Source organism: Ctenocephalides felis, unplaced genomic scaffold, assembly GCF_003426905.1.
Source record: "Ctenocephalides felis isolate EL2017-DRISC unplaced genomic scaffold, ASM342690v1 CF-g0.4_SCAFFOLD_01886, whole genome shotgun sequence".
NCBI lineage: Eukaryota > Metazoa > Arthropoda > Insecta > Siphonaptera > Pulicidae > Ctenocephalides > Ctenocephalides felis.
Window position 1 is genome coordinate 143,192,259 of NW_020538040.1, and position 25,796 is coordinate 143,218,054.

The 25,796-nt window shown below is 29.2% G+C and overlaps 1 protein-coding gene across 2 annotated transcripts in view; it reads left to right on the forward strand.

Annotated features, from left to right (window-relative positions):
• LOC113376714 (paired box protein Pax-6-like) overlaps window positions 1–25,796 on the forward strand; it is a 127,040-nt gene that overhangs the window by 38,424 nt on the left and 62,820 nt on the right. For both annotated transcript variants that reach the window (XM_026616735.1, XM_026616736.1), the window contains exon 2: window positions 14,535–14,640. In XM_026616735.1, the coding sequence (XP_026472520.1) occupies window positions 14,610–14,640 (31 nt within the window). In that variant the 5' untranslated portion in view covers window positions 14,535–14,609. The remainder of the gene's footprint in view (window positions 1–14,534; window positions 14,641–25,796) is intronic.

Below are 25,796 nucleotides of genomic sequence, written 5' to 3' on the forward strand. Positions count from 1 at the left end.
GAGTTTTATTCATTCATTTGTTCGCTAAATTGCATCTGAAAAACATTTTTAAAATTTTTGAAAATGTTTCCATGCTATTTCCATAAAAAACTTTGAGTGAATTGCGCTCTATCTAAACATTAATATTAAGAGCTAAAACTTTGAGAATTGTTTTTTATCTATTTGGAACAATTTGAGCCCCTGGGAGCAAGGAAATTCGAAAATGATCATTTTAAGGACCACTCTAATATATATATATATATATATATATATATATATATATATATATATATATCATATGCGTTATTATATACTTAATATATCCTCAGATGGATTCATCCGGCATCTCTTCTTAATGCAAATATTTTTAAGTGTTTCGAGCCATAAGTTCCTCACTGATAATATATAAACTAATAAATATATAGTAATAATAATTATATATTCGAAAATATTTAAAACAATTGTTATTAATCATTGATCAATATATATTGATCTTAAATTTTTGTTCTTTAATATTTAACTCTGCTACAAGAAGTTTCTGCAATTTGTCTTAAGGCACAATGCTATGCACCACTGTAAGCTAGTTTAAATTATATAACACAACAATGTATATGATTCTTTCAATTTTATTACAAAATTATAGGTGCGCAATTTTTTGTGATCGTAAGAAATATATCCTCAAATGGATTCATTCAGCATTTCTTTTAATGTAAATATTTTTAAGTGTTTCGAGCGATAAGATCATCACAGTATAATATATAAACTAATTATTATATAGTAATTATAATTATCTCTTTGAAAATATTTAAAAGAATTATTATTAATCATTGATCAATATTTAATAATTCATTTGCTCGAATATCTAATTCTGGCACAGGAAATTCTAGCAATTTTCTTTGAAGCACAATCCAATGCACCACTAGTTTCAATTACATAACCCAACAATATATATGATACTTTCAATTTTATTACAAAATTAAGTGAAGCAATTTTTTTTAGAAGAATTGAATTAATTATGTTCGCTACCAATCGGTGCTCCAAAATGAATTTTCTCACAAATCAAAATGTATGTATATGACAAGTAAACAAGAAGAACACGAAATCAAACTCTGCCTCTCAAATCGGGAAATGATTACAACTCCCGTCGCGTACGCTGTGCACGATACGCGCCGCTCCGACTGCTCGCGATCAAAATATTCAATTCACAATACTTTTTATTCTTGCGATGTAGCATATCCCCGTGTGAACGATCGCAATTTACCGCAAAATTATTTTTAAAACGAGACGATATAAATATGATACGACAATGACGGATTTTTTTTCATATTGTTTTTTTTGTACTCCCCGAAGGAGAAGTTTAAGTTTTTGCCAAAAATTCCAATTTGCTAATTTTGTGTTCTCCACATTTCTAGTCATTATGAATAGAATGAGACTTATTTCGGAAAAAGTATGTGTGTAAGTGAGTCGATTTTTTAACATTCGTCTACGTTTTTCTGAAAACGGCTGCACCTATTTCAAACATTTAAAAGGCATTTCATATAACTCGATATACTTGATGTTGATTAATTTTTCACTATGATGAGCCAAGCCGTTTTACTGTAATTAGCAAAAAAGTTAAGCAATCGATTTTTGCTGTTAAACAAAATATGATTTTACCCAACGATATTTTTATATCGAAATCAAATATATATATATATATATATATATATATATATATTATAAATTTTGCACAACTACTCATTCATTTGATCTTGAATTTTTAATTTTAAAAGATAATACTTGAGCATTTTGAGCTAAAATGATAATATTAAAAATGAAACACAATAATTAAAAAAAAAATGAATATTAATAAACTTAAATTTAATAGTTCAAGTTTGTTTAAAACTACTGTTTACTTTTTCCAGTTACATTTCAAGAGTATTTTAGTGAGTTTGACATTAGATAATTTGCAGTTATACAAATTTACTAACTTTTATAAGCAGAACGTGAAAATGGTATTACTGTAGCAAATCATTAAATATTTTAAACCATGATGATGATATAAACTTTCATAGAGAAGTATTTTTAATTTTATATGTTCACTTTATTTTAATCATATAAAATATGCAAGAGTATTTAGTGAGATTGACAATTGATACTTCACAGTTCTACAAATTGACTAATTTTTAAAACATGAAAATAGTAATAATATAGCCAATACCAGAGTATGTCATTATTATGATAATGTAAAAACTTTCGTAGAATAGTATTTTAAAATTATTATGTTCAACTTCTAGTAATTAAATAAAATATGCAAGAGTACTTAGTGACTTTGAAAATTGATATTTTATAGTTTTACGAATTCACTAATTTTAAGAAGCTGAACATAAAAATGATATTAACTAGTTGTGTATGTGTATTGTGCCTTAAGGCAAATTGCTGGAACTTCACGTACCGTAACGAAATGATCAAGAAATATTAAATGTTTTCAAATAGATTTTTATAAATACTGTAACTTTGTCTAATATTTATAAGAGTTATATAAACTGAATTACACAGTTAAAATTATTTATTCAAAGTACATAAGTGAGCTTTAAAACTTACAGCCAGAATTAAAATTAAAACCTGAATTATTTTCGATATACAAAAAAAAAAATTAAAAAAAAAAAATTAAATAACTTTTTTTCCAAAAGCAATTATTGTGTCAAAATAAGAAGAAAGTTTTTCATTTAAATCGGATGCTTAGTTTTCTCAAATACTGCCATTTTTTGCACATTTGGCTCAGTGTCTCCGAAATGGCTGGACCTGCCTCTGCCAAATTCTAATCACCACTTCTCCTCGTCATCACGAATTGCATATTTTTTTGATCATTCAAATCGGATGCTCTGTTCTATCAAATCTTCGATTTCTATTTTCTGCACTTTTCACTCCGTATCTCCGAAACGGCTGGACCTGTCTTTGCCAAAAACTAACCAGCACATCTCCCTATCAATAGAAATCGGAGGTTTTTTGGACCATTCAAATCGTTTGATCCGTGAACAAAAAATTGTATCTACACGTACCTACACACACACACACATCAATTTTTTCTGAGATATGCCAAAATGTTCAGAAACCTTCAAAACGTGAAGAAATATAAAATTTTTCAATTTTGATTTTTGGACGATTACAATAACTTACCCTACGGAAAGTTATTGTAATATTTAAGTATTATCTGTAACGACATGAAAACGTTCGTAGAAAAGTTTTCTGAAAATTTTCGTAGTGTTCAATTGATTTCAATTATATGAATTATGTAAGAGTAGTTAAATGCGTTCTACAAAGATTTAATAATTTACTAATATTTAAAATAAAATTAAAAAAATATTAATTTTTAGAAAAAAAAAACTAGTTTTTGATTTCAATTAAGAGTTGAAGATGCAAGATCTTAAATCATTAATAAATAGATTGAATATAAAAAATAACCATCGCACTAGTCGCTTTTAAAATCATTTTAAATTATTTCAAAGGGTAGGAATTGTATCTTTCTTTCTCTATTCAAAATGTGCATCGATCTAAAAAACAAAGAATAAAGACAAAACTATATATTGTTCAATGTCATGGTCATGAAATGTTACAATAAAATTATATCTCACTACCCCCCAATGCCGTCTAAACTTTCGCATGGGGCTAGTGGGTGTGCTACGCTTCCGGAAGGAAGTCGAAGGCGTCTGGCACGTTATGACCGGAACTACGTCATCTTCATAAATTATAAGACCGCCCGAGTCGCAGTTATGATCGACCGTTCATCAAATAGTTGAGCCCTTCGTATTTGATTATCGTACATCGTATATAACTGATGTTCAATTCAATAGATATTTGAATAGAGAATTCAATAGAGAAACCAGATTTTTAAATAATAGTTTTCACGAAAAGTCATTGTTTTTATAAACATACTTTAATGGTAATAATATTTATCATTTTAATGAATCCTTGAAAATATAGTGATTTATCTGCTTCAAAATATTGAAAATAAGCATTTATAAAAAAGCAATATTTATTATGTTCCGTTTTTTAATAGAGGAGGGTGAGACACAAAAGTTTCAATTTGACTGTGGGCTTAGTGAAAACTAACCTAATTACCACATATCAAATACCTAACTATGTTCAGTGAAATTCCCAGCTATTCATCATTGTAGAACTTTGTTTTTTAGCTATTAGTGTCAAAAATTTGACACCTAGTCCTTTTTACCTTATAGGCGAGATAATAAACTTTCGGAGGGCAAAACGATTTACCATCTTATTTTTAATTTTAAAGAAATTTTATAGAATAATAGATACGTTATTTAATCAACGCAATGTAGTTTGATTATTAGGTTGAAGAACAAAATTAGAATTCATAATCCATAAATATGTATTTTTAAATTAAATAAACAAAAATTACAAAAATTACTACTAAAATCAAAAATTCTTTTTGAAAGTATTCTTGTTTAATTTATCATCATTTGAATATTTAAATAGTTTAAAATACATATTTTATGGGCACATTTTTTATAAAGATCGCACTGCAACAACTTTTGTATGAAATTTTGTCAGAAGAATTCATCATCAGAGTTTGTAATTATTATTTTAATTAACTCTAAATAAATTATGTTATTTTACTATTTCACTTACAAGTTTCTTATTGTTTACACCTCGAACACGTTAAAGGTTTAGGCGTTTTTTTACCCCAAACTATAGGGTAGTTAATCTAGAGGCTAAAACTGTTGAATTTAACTTGAAAATATCTTTGAATCTCATAAAACAATGAGATAATATATACTTAAAAATACATTCAGGTGACGAAACAGCAGTACTCAAATACAAAAAGACTAACAAAAAAAACTTTTGTTATAAAATTAACATAATTGCAGCTATCTCATGGTAGTAAAGTTGCGTGACACATATTTTGCCCTCTACTTCCAAATACCATTGTTCAAAAACATTCATAACTTTACTTGTTTTTGAGATAATGGTGGTAGACCTTTCTACCCGCAAATTTTTAGGTTCTGTTCTTTCCTACCTAATTACATACACATATTTACATGATAATAGTAAATATTTTACAACTAATTTATTAACATAAATTTAAACAGGACGAAGATATTGAATTATGTATTATCAATATAGGCATAGCAGTGCTTGTTTTTAAACATCAATCAGCACTAACAAAAGTTGTTATATTTTGTAAGAGTTTTATAAAATATTCTAATGATACTTTTCCTTGATGAATATAAGGATTTTTAGAAGGCAACCAAATGATTGTCCTATTTTTTCCTATAATATTATAAAATCACTACGATTATATATTTTAATTTACTGCAATAATGCCAAATAGAGCTATTTTCACTTGAAAACATATTTGAATCTATATTCTTAATTAAAAATGATTATAACTTGTTTGGACGTATTTTCGTTTTATTATATTGGCCATGAAGGTGACGATCTTCATGGTATTGAGCTTTTACACGGAATGGTTGCTACCCCTGATAGAGTGGGTAGCGGAAAGTTTGATGGCATTAATTTTTTACTTATTAAAGTCCGCGTAACAACATGTTTAATAAATAATAAATAGTTATATTTTTTTTTATTATAACTTAGTAACAAATCAGTGATTGTAATAAGAACTGCAACAAATACATACAAATATAAAACAAATCAGTGTTTAATACAGTCCACAGCTACAAGGGTTAAATTATAACCTAACAACCTGAGTTATCGAAGGAGTGTTTTAATAAATTCCATAACTACGTAACGCACATACATAACTATTGCTTGATATCAGGTGGTCTCAAGCACGCTTAAATTAAAATGAAAACATTAGATAATCACAAATGATTAAAGAATTTCAAGTTATAACGTTCTGTTGATCAGCGTGAAAATTACAATTTGTGTATATTTTATATCCTTTATATTTTTTAAATTTTCTATCATAGCCGTTGTCCTATATAATTTCAAATTCCTTGAACAATTCATCACTGGCGAAAACTAGACCATCGTCGCTGAAAGGAGCGCGCCTCACTTCGTTCCAGAATGATGTTTCGGTCGTTACACGGCCCGTTGGTCAGCTATGTGCACGGACAACGCGGCTTTTGGGGCCCGAGGTTGTATCGTTATGAGTTTGCGTTTAGTTTAGTAACTGATATCGTTATATCGAACTTGATCTGGAAAATTATTATCGACGGTTTATATAATTGACTGTGGTTCTTGGATCACCGACTCAAATCTTGATATAAAATTTATATACCTTTAATTTCAAATCAAATTTGCAACGCAACCAAACTTTGAAACTTTATGAATTTATGTATTTGTAAGAAGTTGTTATACACATTCTGGGTTTTACATAATATATTTGTAATAAGAAGTTATTCTGTCAAAAAAGGTCAATTTTTTAAATGATTTGATCGTTGTCTACTTGTTAACTAATATTTTTGATTATATATTGTTATTAGCTTACTGTACACGCAAATTTATAGAATCAATTAATAATAATAAAAATCTAATAAAATACATTTGACGGATACTCTTGTGCAAAAAGTATTAGTAATAAAAAACAAACTTATAAAATGCTTCTCGATCGTTTTCAATTCTTTACTAGTTATAGTGCTAAGGTATTATTAGTTGCTTTTTCAATTCAGTTAAATTTACAGTCTCAATTATTTATTAAGGGATTATTTGCCTCATTTTGTTATTTGCAATGATTTGTTATGTGAAAGAACTAGTGTTATTAAGAAAGCTCATAATTTACTGGGGAAATACAGACAAAATAATATATATGGACAAAATGACACAGTGGTCTTATTTAAAAATTGGCTGTATAATATGAGCCATAATCACAATTCTGTCAGATGTTGAGCGTCATTGTCACAGTCTTTTCGCAGTAATCAGTTCAAACGTGTTTCGCACCATTAAATGCTTATTTTGAGTGTTTTTCTCATGTTTTTTTTTGGGAACCGATTTATTGATATTCATAATTATTTCAATTAAAATTAATTAATTTATGTTAGTACTAGTGGTTTTGATCAATTTTATAGCAATAACCAGGTATTCGGTGGAATTTTAATAATTTATTCATTTTCATTCAATTTCGGACAAAATGACATACAATGGACATAATGATATAGTACTATGATATTTCGTAAGCGTTACATGGCCAATTGAAAAGAAATAAAACATTTTAAAGGTGATTGGCTTCTAACTTCTACTCCAAGTATGCAAAAAATAATTGCTAAAAACAGTCTAAAAAATCCACCGGTAAAAAGATGAAGCTTGCATTTGTTGCAAAACCCTCCTTTTCCGTTCTGAGCTAGCCGAAAGTTGGTTACGATTTATGATTTGCTCCCTTTGGGCTAATGTGTTAATGCCCCAAAGAGGACGAGACAATTTTTGTGTGAACTGATTTTTCAAAAATTAGTATCTCATTATATCCTCACCCTACATGCCTTGCTTTGCTTGCAATGGTTTTTGTAATAGGTTAGGCTTTCCCTTAATAAATAAGTTATTATAGTTCCTACTTAATTTAAATATTTGTATTACCAGTAACACTTTTACTAGTAAAAACGATTGAGACTGGTTATAATATTATTAAATAAATAAATAACATGCAAAAATAAAGTACCATAAAATTTTCTCAGTACTTCCCCTACCTTAACATTGTTTAATTTTTTTTATTCATTACATATTATTTTGGCTAGATTTGGTTGTTTTTATGAGCTCCTAGTTTATCTAGATTTGAGTGATTCCTTCATGTACTGCTAATCCTATTTCAACTATTAATTGTACAAATGTGATTTGTATATGTGTATTTGTGACTCGTGATTTGTATAATTTTAAACTTAAATTTCAAAGTCAATTTAATTTGAATTATTACTCTGTCAAACCCACAAAGTTCTATTTCATGTATCGTTTATCCTTCATATTTTGCGTAAAATATGTTGTATTAAATACGTTGATAATTCCTAGCATACTTCGACATTTAATTAAAATTTTCGCCCACTAGCTAGACCATGCCATGTAATAAGTTAACGCTATAACGACAGAAAGTCATGATATAACAACGTTGGAGTTTGCGTCCTTCCTTTACAAACAGTGGAAGTGTCAAATGAATCCCCATGTACATTGTCCGCAGCAGTTTATAATTTGCGACTCATGTGGTACATACTCACTTATGCATGCAAACTAAGCGTGTATATACCAGTAGAAACTAGCTGTAAGTGGAATTCTGTCTTAAGGCAATTAGGGCATCGTGCCTTAAGGCAAATTGCTGGAACTTCCCGTACCAAAAATTATTATTTTTTCAAAAACGAATAACATTTTTGAAAAAAATTTACTTCGAAAAAAATAGATTTTTGAGAAACTATAAATTTGACAAAAAATTACTTTTTTTTAAAAAAAAAATTTTTATTTGAAAAAAAAAATTTTTTTTTGAGAAAAAAAAATTTTTTTTTAAAACAATAAAATTTTTTGAAAAAAAATGTTTTCTTCATTTTGACATATTTTGGAAATTCTGAACTTTTTTTCAAAGCAATCGCACTGCTTGAACTGCATAGAGACGAAATGTCAAAGCTCGCAAGTGCCGCGCCGCCGTCTAACGCATAAGCATTGGTACGGAACCCATAGAAATGTAAAAAAAATTTATACTTATTGTTAAAATCTCTATAAAATATCTGATAATTTGATGTGCATATGTCTAATGATCATTTTTAACCGCCGAATGGCATTTTTTTTTACTTTTTTCATTAGATCTCCGAAACCGCTAGACCTGCCTTCATGAAAATTTGATCAAATCTACATCTTGTCAATACAAGTAAAATATTTTTTGAATTTTTCAAATCGGACGCTCCGTTCTCTTAAAAACTGAGTTACCGTTTTCGGCACTTTTTGCCCCGTATCTTCGGAACGGCTAGAGCTGCCTTCGCCAAAAACTAATCAGCACGTCTCCTTATCAATACGAATTGAATGTTTTTTGAATTATTCAAATCGGTTGATCCGTGTTCCCGAAATCGTCGACAAAAATTTGTATCCGCACATACATACACACACGTACATACATACATACATACATACATACATACACACACACACACACACACACACATACATCCATTTTTTCTAAGGTATGCCAAAATATTCAGAAACCTCTGAAACGTAAAGATATATAAAAATTTTCATTTTTGATTTTATTGCGATTACTATAACTTACCCTACGGGAAGTTAAAAATAGTGGCGCATGGCATCGTGTCTCGAGATAAATTTCAGGAAGTTCCCGTACTGTAATATCAAATTCTATTTTTTCTTGACTTTTTTTTGCTGGATATCTAAAACCACTAGAACTGACTTTTCAAAAATTTTATCAATTATTCAATACAAGTGAAATGTTTTTTGATTTTTGAATCATTCAAGTCGGACGCTCCGTTCTCTCAAAAATTGAGTTCCATTTTTGGCAATATTCGATCCGTATGTTTAAAACGGTTGGGCCAGTCTTCCTTTAAAACTTCAGCACGTCTTCCGATCAATGGGGGAATCATTAATTTCGTCGACCAAAATTTGTATCTGCACATACACAAACACACATATATCGTTTTTTTTCTAACTTATGTCACAATATCTAGAAGGGTTTGAAACGTAAAGATATATACAAATGTTTTTGATGTGCTGCGTTTACTATAACTTAACCTTAGGAGGTTAAAAAGTACAACATTGCGATGATATTTGCACATAAATCTTACTGATTTTACAAATATTTAATATTTTGTATTGCCATTGCCAATGGCAGTAGCTTATAGTTTTATCTAACCATATTAATAGTATTGGGCTTTGATTGCTCTTTAAAATTTTATTTATTTGCGTGAATTATCTACATTTTATGTATTAGAATGAAGATAATCTAAGGTCGTCCAGTGATGTAGCTCTTTAAAGTGATTATAGAATGAAAAAAATGAAATCGATTTTTAGAGTTAAAATATAGGCTATTATTGTTTTCTCAATTTTTTCTCTCATAAAATTGATCTAACAACATTTTTTACTAGGCTATAAGAATGTTCAGTAAGTCTGGTTTTATACATCAGGATATGCCTGAAATGTACCTCATTTCCGATAAATTAAAAAAAATTAACTTTGAATTGCAAATTATTAGAGATGATAATAATTTTGTTTATTTCATAGATAAAAAGAGCTAAGTGGATTGACAGAATAGAAAATTATAAATATTATTTATTATATAAAAAATTTACTACATTATATAGTTATTAAGGTTATAAAACTATGCAGGCATTTATTCTACATTGTTAAAGCAATATTGATCTTCAACCAAAATAAATTCTTATAAGAAAAAAATGTTTTCAGACAATAGGCATATACATACATAAAAACAATTTCACACAAAAACATTAATATAAAACAAAATTGCTTTGAATCTATTGATTTTACATGTTATATATACAACGGGTGTTGTTTTGCCAAATGGCGTTGGAGCCTTCCGCCCTTCGCTTAGATATTTTACATCAGAAACGAAAATACCGCGTTAATATTAAGATTAATTCAAATCACAATACTACAAACTTTTCTGTTTCTGTGCAGTCCCCCAATTGTAAACTTTATAGCGCACTTGACGTCATTTAATATTACAATGCATGATGATATTTAATATGTACAACGAAAAGCGTGGAATTTAGCTGGGTCCGTCCCAGCAATGTGCAACCACCCCCATGAGTTTACCACCCCTGGCGTTGCTAACCTAATGGGTTCGAAATAATGTGCCAAATGCTCTCATATTTTATGAAAGAAGTCATGTTTCATACACAGGAAAAGTAATTCGCATTCACACTTTAGTCGATGCGTACTGTTGCGTTAATAATGTTGGCGCACGCACATAGTTGCAGATATTATTTCTAAGAAACGTCTGTACAAACTGATGAGATAAAACACACCCTTAGGTTTTTATTTAAGGTTAAAGATGGATGTTTCATTCTTGTATATGATTAGTTTCTTTTTTATGCATGAATATAGAAAACTGAACGAAATTAACCTTTTATGGACCCGCGTAACTTTCGGGTCACATACCATTTTTTTCTTATTTTACCAAATAATTATGGTTTTTCTGTGAAATAACGCATAATACTTCTATAATGTTGTCAAGACAATCAATATTTATGATCTTTGGTAAGCTTTTCAAGCTGGAGTAACATTTTCTTTTATATACATACAAAAGTGCGAAACATTATAGACCGCTGTTAGGGTAGGGCGGGGCTAGTTGAGCAAATTTTTACTTAAACGGATGTAGCACCTCAATGAAAAGTCTCAATAAATTGCTATATGGCTTAATGGATTTGTTGTTTATCGCCTAACAAAAGTGTTAATACTATTTTTTGGTAATAAGTCAAATTTAAAAGCTACAGCTGTTTAAATGCAAAAAGTCAAGTATGCTCAATGTACCCCATAGGTGAGGCAAGTTGAGCACTAAGAAAGTATAATGAAATCACAGGTTCAATGTCGATTAGTGATGAAATAAAATAAGTTTTTAATAACCAGTTCTATATTTATAATCTTTATTGACAGAGAAAACAAAACTTATAGTAATTTGCTTTGAATAATTAACGAAAAGTAGAATCAACAGAACAATATCGTATCTTAGGAATTATTTTACCATTATATTCAGTATTTTTGTTTAAAATCATTATTTCTTTATATTATTACTCATAGACTTAGCTTAAATCTTAAAAATAATAATCAATTTCTGGAAGTTAATGATAATTGTCTTAGTGACATAACAAGTTTAGCAACTATGCTCAACTAACCCCAACTCGGAATTTCAAAATAAAATTGAGTTTATAAAAAAAACGTGAGAATTATAGCCAGAATCTCTGTGCATATTAAAAGTACTATAATTATATTGAAGAATAACATTTACCTGATTAAAAATAAATAACATTTCACTAAACCAGACGAAAACTCGTGATGAATTACGTTTTTACTTTTTGGTCTCAAAATAAACAAAACGCCCGTGAGCCTCACTGATTTGTCCAGCGGCCACTAGCGATCGCGGGATGTTTATTTCTCCCAAACCTCTATCTTTCCGCCATATAATGCCTAAACGGACGGTGAATAGTTTTTGAGATATTTCGATTGCTCAACTTGCCCCTATGCTCAACTAGCCCCGCTCTACCCTACTTGAAAGTCACATAATTGACTAACACCAAAAATATGTTTAAACATAATTTTTTGCTTTGCATTTGCGTACATAGGCTTAATTACTGATTTTTTGCTCCCCTATTGTTTATGTAAAACAAAATTTAGCCCATAAAGCAAATATGGTAAAAACACAAATTTTAATTATAATAATGCGTGTACCATCGCAAAGGAATCTTACATCCTAACAGTTTTTGAGTTGGAAACTTTTTTGTTCGAATCGCCGAAGAAATAACAGAATAAATTTGAAGAAAAAACAGAATAAATTATTTGATTTTATATGATATCCAATCAAATGGAATCAAATCTCGTTCTTACCGATTCTGACTTTTTTATAATCTAACAGCTATTAGAACAACTGTTTTCCATAACTTAGTGTTTTCTCGAGAGAGCAACCTAGCGGTCAATCATTTTACTTTTATTTGTTGATGATTTTATTAGAAATATATATGTATATATAAAATATGAAAACTGTTTTTTATAATCTCTCATACCAGGCACTTCTGTCTGTTTGAGATATGAAAATAATGTATATATATAAATAAAAAAAAAGATCCATATCAAATAGTTAATAATTCTGACATATAGGCAAAAAAAACGAAATGTATGTCAAACTTAAAAATTGCGTAATTGCGCAAATATCTTAGTTCCATAGTGCATACTCAGATATGTGAATTTCAATTTAATAATAGTAATAATTAATTTATGAAATTTTAACTATTTGTTCATTTGTATTTTGTTTAAACTTATCTTCTCGATTGCCGATATATTATCAATATTGTTAAATATTATCAAAATTCTGATTTTAGTTTGAAAATTATGATTAATCAGTTTCATTCTAGCATATTAATTGAATGTATTATTTATGGTACTACAATTTGTTAACATTTAATATATTTGAATTACCTAGAAAATCTAAAATAAAAGAGAGAAAAAAAATAGTCGATATTTTAAACACGTTAGTTTTCATTAAATTAAAATATATATGTACCAAATGATTTTTCTCTTATTTTTTACGGTCGCAATAGGAAATGTCGCTTTCTGTTTTCGTTTTAGATTATTCCTTCAGTTACATATAATAATATTTGTGGCAGCGGGAGAGCGCTCCTGCATATAACATAAGGAAACCAAAAAAGAGGATTATGTCCCATGAATGTCATGTAAAGTTATTCTTATTTTCAATACATCTAAAATGTAATAGAAAATACGTCTTCATGAATAAATCGCAACAGCTCGACCGGGATATGATTGTTTTGAAATTTTTCTTCTATCGAAAAATGATTTTTGGACTACCATATCTATGTTGTAGAACATAGTAGAATTGAATATTTGACACAAGGTTTTTATTAAGTTTTATTACTAGTTCTTATAAAAAGTAAATAAAATTTAACTAAGTAGAGCAATTGCTCGAATAGAAAGTAATCAGTTTTAGGTATATTTGTCTTGCGATAGATATTTTTATTGTTACTTCTAAATTGTGGTTATATTTTTATATTCCAAAGGTAGGTTATTTATATAAATGTACACATAGTAATGTTTATAGTTTCTATATCCAAAAACTCGTTGAAAAGAAATTTACTCTCTAGTTTTTATTTTATTAATTACTTTTCCACGAGTAATCCATGAATGACCTAACTTTATATAGGTAATATATGCGCTCAAATCATTTTAAGCAATAGCAGTCAGTAAAGGAGAATTTAAAAATAAGATTGCTATTTTTCCGCAATTACCTTGTCTGTATATATTTTTCAATAAGTGTGAATTTAATAAAATATTGTATACGGATAAAAGAGCATATATATATATATGTATATACATATATAATAAGAGCATGTTTTGTTTTTTTAATGATATTTATTTATTGAATAATATTGAAATCAATCTAAATTGTTCTTACTCATCTTTGGTTCATTGACTACTAGTAAAGTAGTATTTTAATTAAGTAGGGAGAGGAAATAGAATAGCATATTTATTAAGGAAAAATTAAACCTATTACAAAAACCATTTTGTCCATATAGTACGTATAGAACGGCATATACGATAAATACATACTGATAATAATTTTTAAGAAAGTAGTTCATAAAAAAATTGTTTCGTCTTATTAAGAACATGGAGCATGAACGCAGAGTACAAGTCATACATCGTAACCAACATTCGCACGGCTCAAAACAGAATAGAAATAGAATAGTATTTTACCACAAATGCAGGTCTTCTTTTTTACCGGTTGATTTCTTGTTTTTAGTAATTATTTCTTGCATACTTGGAATCAATAAAATATCAAATAAGAAAGTAGCTTTAAATTAAGGTTTTTTAAATGTATTTATAAGACAAAAGTAAATTTTCATATTCTAATAATATAATTGAATTTGCAGGGACGCGGCGCGGCCACCATCATTCTGCCGGCGGAGCAGATCGGGCCCGTGGCGCCATGGCACAGTCACAGTCTCATGGACCGCGTGGACGACATCGCTCACAAAGGTGAGTCATATGGTCACTGTGAAAATTGAATTTAGAAATTTTAGAAATTTTAGAAATTTTAGAAATTTTATTGCAATGACGTTAAATTAATAACACTAATCATAAAAACCTATAAAAGCTTAGAAAAACTTTTTAGTAAATCTTTACTAATCTAGTAGTCCAAGAGCCAGGTGCAAATTTGGTTAATTATTTCTTCTCGATAGATAATTGGCGATACGCATCAGACAACAGTATCATAAAGCCCTATGACCGTCAGCTGCGGCACAGTGGGGGGGATGAGTAATTGTAACCCCCCACGCTTGAAGAAATAAAAAATAAATTCACTCATTTCCTCTCGGCTAAAAGTTTATCAAGTTATAGCTAACCCAATACCTCAACATAAAAAAAACGTCAGCTGTTTATAACATAGTGCATTGTACGTCAGCTGATGGCTAGATCATGGGAAAAAAAATCATCACTTTCAGTGATATCCTCTCGGTTAAAAATTTACCAGATGATAGCTTATATGTAACAATTGATAAATATATACGTCAGCTGGCTGTATCTCGGTGGAAAAATCGTCAGCTGATACTTTGAAAGTCGTTACGTAGAAGTTAGCCAGAAGCATTTATTGACTATTTAAAGGCATCAGCTGACCAGGTTTTCCTCGACTTATTGCTAACTGATTTTTTTTATTCATCACAATATTATATTTAAAATCAGCTCACAAATTTTCGTGTGGGAGGAAATGACGTCTCTTTAATTATTCGGCATAGCACTCCAATATGAGTGTTGAGATGAAACAAATAATCTATATCAATATTTTTTAGACTTATAAGTATATAATCATATAATTTTAGATATATTCCAATATTTCAATAATCAATTTGCTTAGTATAATTTAACTAGTTACTTGATAAAAAATATTTATTATAAAAAAATTATGATAAATTACAATTCGAATGACAATGTTATTTAATCATTTTCGGCTTCGCTTTGGCTTGAGCCACAACTATCTCTCTCTGATTCATTGTCCGAGTCACTGTCAGAGCTGTCTGCTGTTATATTTTCATTGTCATCATCTGTAAAAAAAAAATTAGAATGCGTATTTTAGCATAATATCATTAATATGATAATAAAATGTTACCTTTTTCGGGCTGGATAGTTATTTCATCAATCGATGTTGGTAACTGACTTCCAAAGAACCAGGTAAAATCATATTTATTGTCAATTTCTTCCCAACCATAGTCTTCCGGATCATCAGAAGTTGGAACCTTCAAGTGTGCATTTGACCAAATTTGAGAAATATAGCATGCTCTTAAAAATTGCTGATATAGCTCTGACTCGCAAGGTGGTAGAGAAGAGCCATCAATACCTTTCTTAGGTAACTTGAATGTCTCCGTATCCAATAATTTATATGTTTTTTCAAACAACACTACTCTTGCCTCATTGACCTTCTTCAGACGATTTAATCCATACATATGGCAAACAAACTCTTGAATTTTCTCAAAAATATTGTCTCTATTCTTTGATTTTGACATTTGGATGAAACACTCGATGAAATCATTCGATTTAGGCATTATTGAAAATGGTCGTTTTTTTCCTTTTCGAAAAAAAGCCGGGTTAAAATCACACCCTGTGAATGCGTGAAATGCCGGAAGTGTTGCGCTCAAATCAGATCCCAAAGATTCATATAATTGAGTAACATTTATAAATTTTTGGGCTTTTCCAACTCCAACTTCCATGCAAATGTTGATATTTTCTGATATATTAGCCATGTTAGCTAACATAATTATTAACACGTCAGTGTCGGAACAACGAATCGTCACCTTTGCATTAATATCAATGTTGCAGACATGGAAAATCATTTTTGTGTCTGCTCCTTTGTGAGCCGGACACGAAAATTCTTCAACACGAGTTTTTATAACTTTTGAGTCATTAACTATGAATCGAAAACAAAAGTCTGCACTCACATAAACTGTTTTATCCTTTATATACGACCACATATAATCTTTTTCCCAATTTTCAATAAGAAACTGTACCAGTGCTTCCTTAAAATTAACGTTCTTCAGCTCAAGAGAAAAATCTTTTTTTCGCACTTGATCAGGGCCTTCGATATGGAAGTATGCTTGCTCCATGCCTCGTAGTTTGTGTTCTGTGTCTTTTATTGATGGAAAAATGTATCTGTCGAAGGCAATGTATATGATCTTAGCTGTGGTTGCACATATCATTTGCAGTACTTTTTTTGAAATATTTCCAAAGCTAAAAGGTACATCTTTCATCTGATGTAACATAAAATATCCGTCATACACTATAACATCTGTATTTTCTGGTTGCGTGATTATGGAAGAAGCATTACGAGTACATTTCGGCCTCGTAATGCCATACGCACTAGTAGTGAAAAAATTCTTACGCAGTGAACGTGTTAAAGAGGCGCCATTTCCTCCCACACGAAAATTTGTGAGCTGATTTTAAATATAATATAGTGATGAATAAAAAAAATCAGCTAGCAATAAGTCGAGGGAAACCTGGTCAGCTGATGCCTTTAAATAGTCAATAAATGCTTCTGGCTAACTTCTACGTAACGACTTTCAAAGTATCAGCTGACGATTTTTCCACCGAGATACAGCCAGCTGACGTATATATTTATCAATTGTTACATATAAGCTATCATCTGGTAAATTTTTAACCGAGAGGATATCACTGAAAGTGAAGATTTTTTTCCCCATGATCTAGCCATCAGCTGACGTACAATGCACTATGTTATAACCAGCTGACGTTTTTTTTTTGTTGAGGTATTGGGTTAGCTATAACTTGATAAACTTTTAGCCGGGAGGAAATGAGTGAATTTTTTTTTTTTTTTTCAAGCGTGGGGGGGGTTACAATTACTCATCCCCCCCACCGAGCCTCAGCTGACATTCACGAGGCTTTATAGTTCGATTTTCTGATGCGTTTTACCAATTATCACTTGAGAGGAACTTGGTCATATAAATCTGTTACTGGCTCTCGGGCTATAGTCATTTGGTGTAAAAAATGAGGTTACTGGGATGGTTTTATAGGAGGGTTGAAAAGGTATAGGTATATATATATATATATATATATATATATATATATAAGTGAGTTCTTGGGGGCGATACTTCAAAGAAAAGGCAAAGATTTATAAAATAATCTTTAATTTCAAACGTTTCGACATTCAATTTAATGTCATCATCAGTGGATATTGAACATGGTATTTTATATCTAAAAATGTGTACACATCACAGAATTTTGCACTAACATTGATACAACTAACCAGCCGATAATCATGAATTATTTTTAGTAAGAAAAATGAGTTTTGTTTCGTAAAACTGGAAATTTTTTTAGGTATTTTTACTTACTTACTACTAAACTACTAAATAACTACTAAATCATATATATATATACATTAATTTTTGTATGTGGAAGCAGGCTTTATTATCAATCTTTTATGATTATTATTATTTATTGAAGTTTCTGAAATATAGTAAAATATTAAATAATTTATATAAAAAAGACGTGAACTTCTTATATCACAAACAATACTAGTGTCCGGTACACCGTGCAATGTTTTCAGCAAAAACAACATTATAAGATTATTATTCTTATAGACAAATTGTCTCAAACACATTAAGAAGTTTTACTGGACTAATCGTAATTTTTGAATATTTCTATATATAAAATAACATTACTCAATACGTCCTTAGGAGATATTATAACTAATTTTTAATAGTAGGATATATAATTATTAATTTAATAGGAGTGGGATATATTTTGACTGACCATTATAAAATATTATAAAACATCAAGCAAATCATTTCTTTTATGGATTAAATATTATATAAAGCAAACTCAATAAGTTCTTAATACGTGCACAAAAATTGAAAATAATATAAATATATAAATGATCTAATTAGCAGCCAAAATTAAGATATGACTATACTGAGTACTTTTCAAGTAAAGATAAATTTAGTAAATAACAATATATCGCAAAATCATTAAAAAGAGTAAAACGTAACATAAAATAATTAATTAATCTTGTATATAAGGAAGTGTCTCCAATACTCTACGTGGTTTAAATTATATAAATGTATTTTAATTTTTTTTCATAAAATATATAAAAAAGATATAATTAACAGCAATAACTTAAATATAGCTATACTGTGTATTTTTAAATAAAGTAAAATAGAATAACAATTTAACAAATAATATTTTAAAAGTAATAAAAAAGAAAACTAGAGTAGTAACCTGAGTTGTCAGGGATATTGTATTATTGAATAATAATTTTTGTTTGAATTTTAATCACTTTGTAAGTTAAATTATTAGATTTACATCATATTTATGATTTACTTTCGGGCAGGATACCAATAATAATAATTTTTGAAACATAATACTTTGATAAAAATATACAACGTCGCAGTAATTGAGCAACTGGCAAGCTCTATTGTGTAATGTATTTTTACAATACATTTCTTAGATCCTTGATTTTATGATATAAAATTTCAATAATAATATTGATCCAATTGTTTCTACTATATTATTTTTCCTGCAGATTTTCTTTGTTTGATGCTTTTGTGTTTTTCGCAAAATCATATTTCATTTATCACGTTATGAAAACGGTCATAAAATTTTAGCTTCGCCCGTAGCCATCACATAGTGCACATCAATTTTCAGAATATCCGCTCGAAGAGAAATGAATTTTGAAATCGATTGAAAACTTCGCAATGTTTCTTTTTCCGCACACTCGGTTTCAGCGACGGAATTCACGTGGATTCTAACGTAGAACCGCATTGTCGTTTTTCCAAAATTTTAAACTTATATATATATATATATATATATATATATATATATACTAGCTGACCCGGCAAACGTTGTTTTGCTAAATAAGGTATATTCTAAACCATTCCTAGAGAATCAAAAATATTAATACTTTAAGTGCATAAGGATGTGTTGTTTGAATGCTGTATACAATTAGGTATTATAAAAACAATAAACCCCATTAGTTTGTCTATATTTTGTCAATACAATCAAACTGCAAGTTTTATACACTTTCTATAGAAAACATCGTATAATCCAATCCGAGTCTTTTATGGTCTTTCGGCTTATTAATTACGTTTCAAGTTCTTCAGATTCTTTTTGGATTCTGGATTTTGTGTATAATTGTAAATAATACTACTGAGCTTATACAAAATTTTCAATTTTTTGCGAGGAGAGATAAAAAGCGAATTAAGTATTTCTTCTTAGACCTGCTTTTTGAAAAGTTTCAAGTTACATTCGATGAATTAAAGTAAATTTAATAAAAAGTATATATGTAGAGCAGGGCGAGGCACAAAGGTCCAATTTGACTTTAAGCAAATATAAACTATATTGTAAAAACCATAACAATTATATCACAACAAATAACACATATCAAACGAACAATTATCTGACTACGTTCAGTAAACTGACTTCTACTTCATCATTGTAGAAATGTGCTTTTTTGATGTCTTTCAAAAATTTGTTATCTAGACCTTTTTATCCTATATGCGGGGTAACTTGTAACGGGCAGGTGGCAAAAGGTTTAAAGCCTTATAATAATTTTAAAGGTATTTTACAAAATAATTACATTTTTAACTAATGCTAAAACTACCAACGGAAGAAAATACTTTTATTATGGATTTTCAAAGATTACCGTTTATCTCCCTCATTTCAAAGATTATCGTTTTCAAATCAAGTTTGTCGTAGCTGGCTATACATCTTTTTTCCTCTACTTTCAAATATTGTTAAACAATGCTTAACTTTACTGATTTTTGGCACATCGGTGGTGGACCTTTTTAATCCCGGACCTTCATATATTAATATCTATTCTGCGATAATTTCTGGGAAATTATAACTGGAAAAATGTTATTCGACAAAATGTCCATTTGATCGATACTTAATTTAAATAAGATAAATAAAAAATAATATAACCTAGAAAATGTTTTATAAATACCAATAAGCATATAATTATACAAATGAGATCTTTCAGAGCACCGTGTTTGAAAAAAATATGCCAAAAAGTGCATTTTCATATTAACATATCAAAAAAGTTTATATTTTGAGTCTCTAGTAACACTTGCGGCCCGTTTACTAACGTTTTTGTATATAAATAAAACTACAAACAAAACTACTTAATACAAATTTATCATAAATAAATAATATTCGCGTAAAACATTCTATTAAACGTAATTGAACATCATCTGTCAAAAGCGTTTGACATTTCACGAAATTGCCACCGTCCATTGTTTTATTTAAATTACGCTTCTACAAAAAATTTTAAATTAAAAATGTAAAGTTTCTACGCGGATCTGAAATAATTTCTCACCTTTTGGACCATCTCTGAATTGGCACGAATTTTTCAAGACTAAGACTGGCCAAATCGATTCAGCCGTTTTCGAGTTTTATTCGGACATTTGAAAGAGAGCTCCATTTTTATATATAAGATATATATATATATATATATATATATATAAACTTTATATTAAGTTAATACTTAATATAAAGTTTATAAAAATTAAGTTAAAAAAGCAATTTTACAAGAAACGAGTTAAATAAATTGAGTTATTCTAACTCTGCTTATTATTTCTGACGAAATACTAGATCAAGGTTATACACAGTGCTATATGGTGAAAAATGCACCCATGAAATTTATTTTTTGCATTGGTTGAATTATGTATAATTAAAAATAAGCCATTGAACTTGTTTTTCCCGGTCTGTTCCATTTTACCTCGTTGATGGAGTAAAAAGGACCAGATGACAAATTTTTGAAAACAGCAAAAAAACATTTCTACAGTGGTGAATTAGTTGTGAGTTTTACTGATCATAATCAGATAGTTGCTTCTTTGATATGTGGTATTTGTTTTAATGTAATTAGATTGGTTTTCACAATATAATTGCTCATAGTCAGATTGGACCTTTGTGCCGCGACCTACTCTATATGTATTTTGAAAATTAACAATTAAATAAGTTTTAAAAGTGATTCATAGTTGTGTTCAACATAATGTGTCGGCAGCATCAATTCCCTAATACGTTTGTCGTTTTCTTCGATGCAATATGCAAAATAAACACGGTAGTCGCATCAGTGACTCCGACGTCCCATCCAGGCGGCTACGAACGAATCACGGTCAATGCTCACCCAGCGGAAAAACGCGAACTCGGTAGAAGGAAAAACACGAGAATTTATTTAGACGATTTGTCATACGTTACCGAGACTACGTTATATGTATATAAAGTATAAAAACTCTTTTTCTTCTGACAACGCCATGTATGCGCGAAGAGAGCCGAAGTTGGAATAAACAGGGAATTGAATATGGAAACGAAATTGGGACAACTGGATCGGGAAAATAATTTTCCGCAAATATCTTGTGGAAATAATTAAAAAAATACAATAAATAATAAAATTGTATATAGATGCACAATTGTAAATTACAATAGTGAAATAATTTTGATCATCGAACAAAAGAGTATGAATAATTTTCTAGAGGTTTTGTGCGCAGTAGAGGTGTAATTACTGTAAACGTGGGCTGGCACAAACTAGTACCAGGTTCGCCAATTTAATTCCCGCCAATGAATATATAATGATAGTAAACTATGGTAACGTAATATTTAATATATCGACACACAAAATGCTAAAATTATTAAAATCTAGCTACTTAGAACCACACGAAAACGAATAAATTCAAGTTACGATTATTACGATTTATGAGGTGACCATACGTCCTGGTTTGGCCGGGACTGTCACGGATTTCACCTTGTATCCCGTGTTTTTCTAAAAGCATTATTTGTCCCGAATTATTTTTTTTGTCCCGGATTGTCCCGGGTTTTCGAAAAATATGGGCCTATATTAAATCTTTGCTCTTACTTGACAATAAAATTGCAACTACCCATCAAATGTCTGAAAATGTTATGTACAACTAGTATGCTTATTTGAAAAAGGCGGGTTGAAATAGCCTCTAACATTCATAATTTTGAACTTATGTTTGAAATTTTACAAAAATTAATAAAAATTATGGGAATGAACTTCTTGACTGCCTGAGATTACTAAGTGCTGATTATTTTTAAACAATTATGAAGAAAATTGAACAAAATTTTATATTAAGTTTGAAAGCTGTCGCATTTTTATTGCATTCTTAAATATTGTTTCTTATTTTAAAATTATATTAAATTTTTTAGTATTCATCCCGTCATAACTAAAAATTACCGTCCCGGTTTTGACTTGAAAAAATATGGTCACCTTACGATTTATGAAAAATAAAGTAATCAATTTTAGTACTTATAGTTATACTACATATATTAAATATATACAATATTTAAGTAACTTTTTAATCGACCATGGATGAACATGGTAGTACTTTTTACCAAAAATACTTCAATGTCCGTTCAGTTTCTTTCAACCAATAGTTCGATATAAACACACAAGAAACAAATTTTATATAAAAAACGTCTTAAATGCGCTACTGCGTGTGTATAATGTCTATTATTACCTCATTTCAAGTGCAACTTCTATGTAAACAGTACCAGGATAAAGTGCAAAAAATGTTATTAACAGTTTCAGTTGAAGAATATGAACGATGTCAATAGTCGCAGAAATTCTTGTAATAAAAAAAATCCTTTTGCCTCTATAAATCTCTCGACAACTCAAACGATTTGAGGCAAAACTTCGATTTTCTTTTCAAAAAGTCGTCACAATAAGGAACTTGTGTATTGCGGACAATGGCAAATCTAAGAAAAAAAAATACAAAAATGCCTCAAGAGCGTTAAAGTACTCTTTCACTATCGATCCCAAAGCGAGGGTTTGTGGCGAACTTTCGCTTTCTTTGGTCTGTAAGAATGATTGTAAAATTGGCAGCTCAATCTTTTGAGAATTATAATAGTAGAGCTTTTTAGAGGTAAACGGAAATAAGATCTTAGTGGTAGTTTGTTACGTGAAAACTGTCATCAGGACAGGAGTCCATAATAAAGTTAATTCATAAAAGAGAATAATATTGTGATTTGTGAGCTTCATAGTGCTTCATCACATTCCAGCATTTCTTGTAGTTATTTTAGTACTATTGTAGCATATTGATTTGTGTAATTATTAAAACTACTTGCACTTAAACGTGCTTTAGAGCTTCATGCACATATTTTAATATTGCAATACTACGAAATAACGGATTTAATTAAGATAGAACTATATTACAGTATCACAAATATGCAAAAAACCATAATTACGTTTCTTTATTATTGATAGCATTTGCAGGTTCAAATTAAAATCAAAATTAAGAAGATTTTTTAACAAAAATATTTGGAAGTAGAGGGAAAAAGATGTATAACCAGCCATCACCTTAATTCCTTCAAAGTTGCTATCCTGAGATAAATGACTATGTTTGAAAATCCATAGCAAAAGATAATTGCCAAATTTTTTGTTGTTAGTTTTTGCGGTTGTGAGCATTGTTGTTTAGTTTACGAGACCTTAATATAATTTTTAAGAATACGTCATTTAATTGTTCTATAAGATGTATTATTATTTATAAGTTGAATTCAACATCTTTTTTATATAAAAGCTTACAAGTCGGTCGGGTAAAAAAACCTAATGAACCTTTACCCCCTTAGTTTACCATCATTATATATTTATACTCTGAATTTTTCAATAATGAATTTATCAAGTATTTTACAATTTTACAATGCTGATTAAATGCACTAACTTTTGATGACACTTGCCAACACACTTTAGTGCATTAGTTTAGAGGGTAGCCTTCTCAAAGTTGATCGATTTTAATTTTTTTTGAATTTACAATTCAACAAAAAGTCTTAGTTCTTAAAAACATATAACAATTGTGTTTTTAATTTTGACTGTGGTCCTAGAAGTTCATACTAAGAAACTAAGGTCCAATTCACTGTTACGCTTCCAAAGTTTAAAATTTAAACTTTAAATGAACAGATTTAATAAAGATTAACCACAATAATAAGTAAATGGTCATTTTCATTTATTTTTATTATATTATAATATCATTTATATTGTATTATTATTTATATATTTTATATTATTATTATTTTATTTTATTAATTTACTATAGCTCAGGGCTGCACTTGAAAGCTCATAAATTGCAAACAACGTGATATATATATTTTTTAATTTTTTTACGAACAGTAAAGGGTCAATACTATCACCCCGTTCGGCTTGGCGTTAAGTTCTGGGATACCCTGTAGAACAAAGAATATAATAAGCAAGTACCGTACCATAAAACCGTAAAAATGGTTTTTGGATACCTTTTGTGATCGATATTAATTTGTTATTTATGTGTTTTTCTCTTTTTGGAATCATCAATATATTTACGTTATAATCATATTTATATGAAAATTGCATTCCAATATTTTTCGTGTATCCTAATTATGGGCCGATTCAAACGTTTTGCTTCTCCCAACACACTAGACAATTTAATATTTATTGAACCGGTAAACAATATGTTAGTGAGCTTTCCGTTTGGAGCTATTAAGGTATTAAGTCAATGCCTCTACAGGAGTCTGTTACGTCTGATTAACTTTTCACTATTCATTGTTTAATATTGGATACCGCCGGGAAATGCATAATATAGTTGTACGTACTTACTTCACAGAATTTCCATAACGCTTCGATTGGCACAGCAAGTGTCCTTAACTCTTAGTATTTTTATTTAGCTCTTTGTAAAACATCGAGTACAACAATAGTGACACGAACAGCCGTTACGGAAAACACTGTCTTTACATTTTATACAAACCATGGAAGAGAATTCGTATTTTTAACTATATGTTTTGAAATCAGTTCTTCAAATCAGTTTTTAAAGTAATTGTTTATATTATATAAGATTTTTTTGTATTCATTTATTGTATTGGCATTTGGATTATTCCTTATTGTCTTATATAAGATTTGAAAGTTAATATGCTTAAACTTTATATATGCATAAATTTAAAACACTAATTTTTATTACAAAGTTGTTGATATCTAACTGCTAATGATTTCTGCTAAGCAATTTGAGATTTTAAGATGCTTTCAAAACTTTTGGGTCGGTTAAAATAATGATATCAATATTATTTTAGTAAACGCATAATCAATTGGAGATTTGAAATGATTTTTCTATTTTGGTTTTATTATAAAATCAAACGATCATAAAATTGAATCTTTGGAT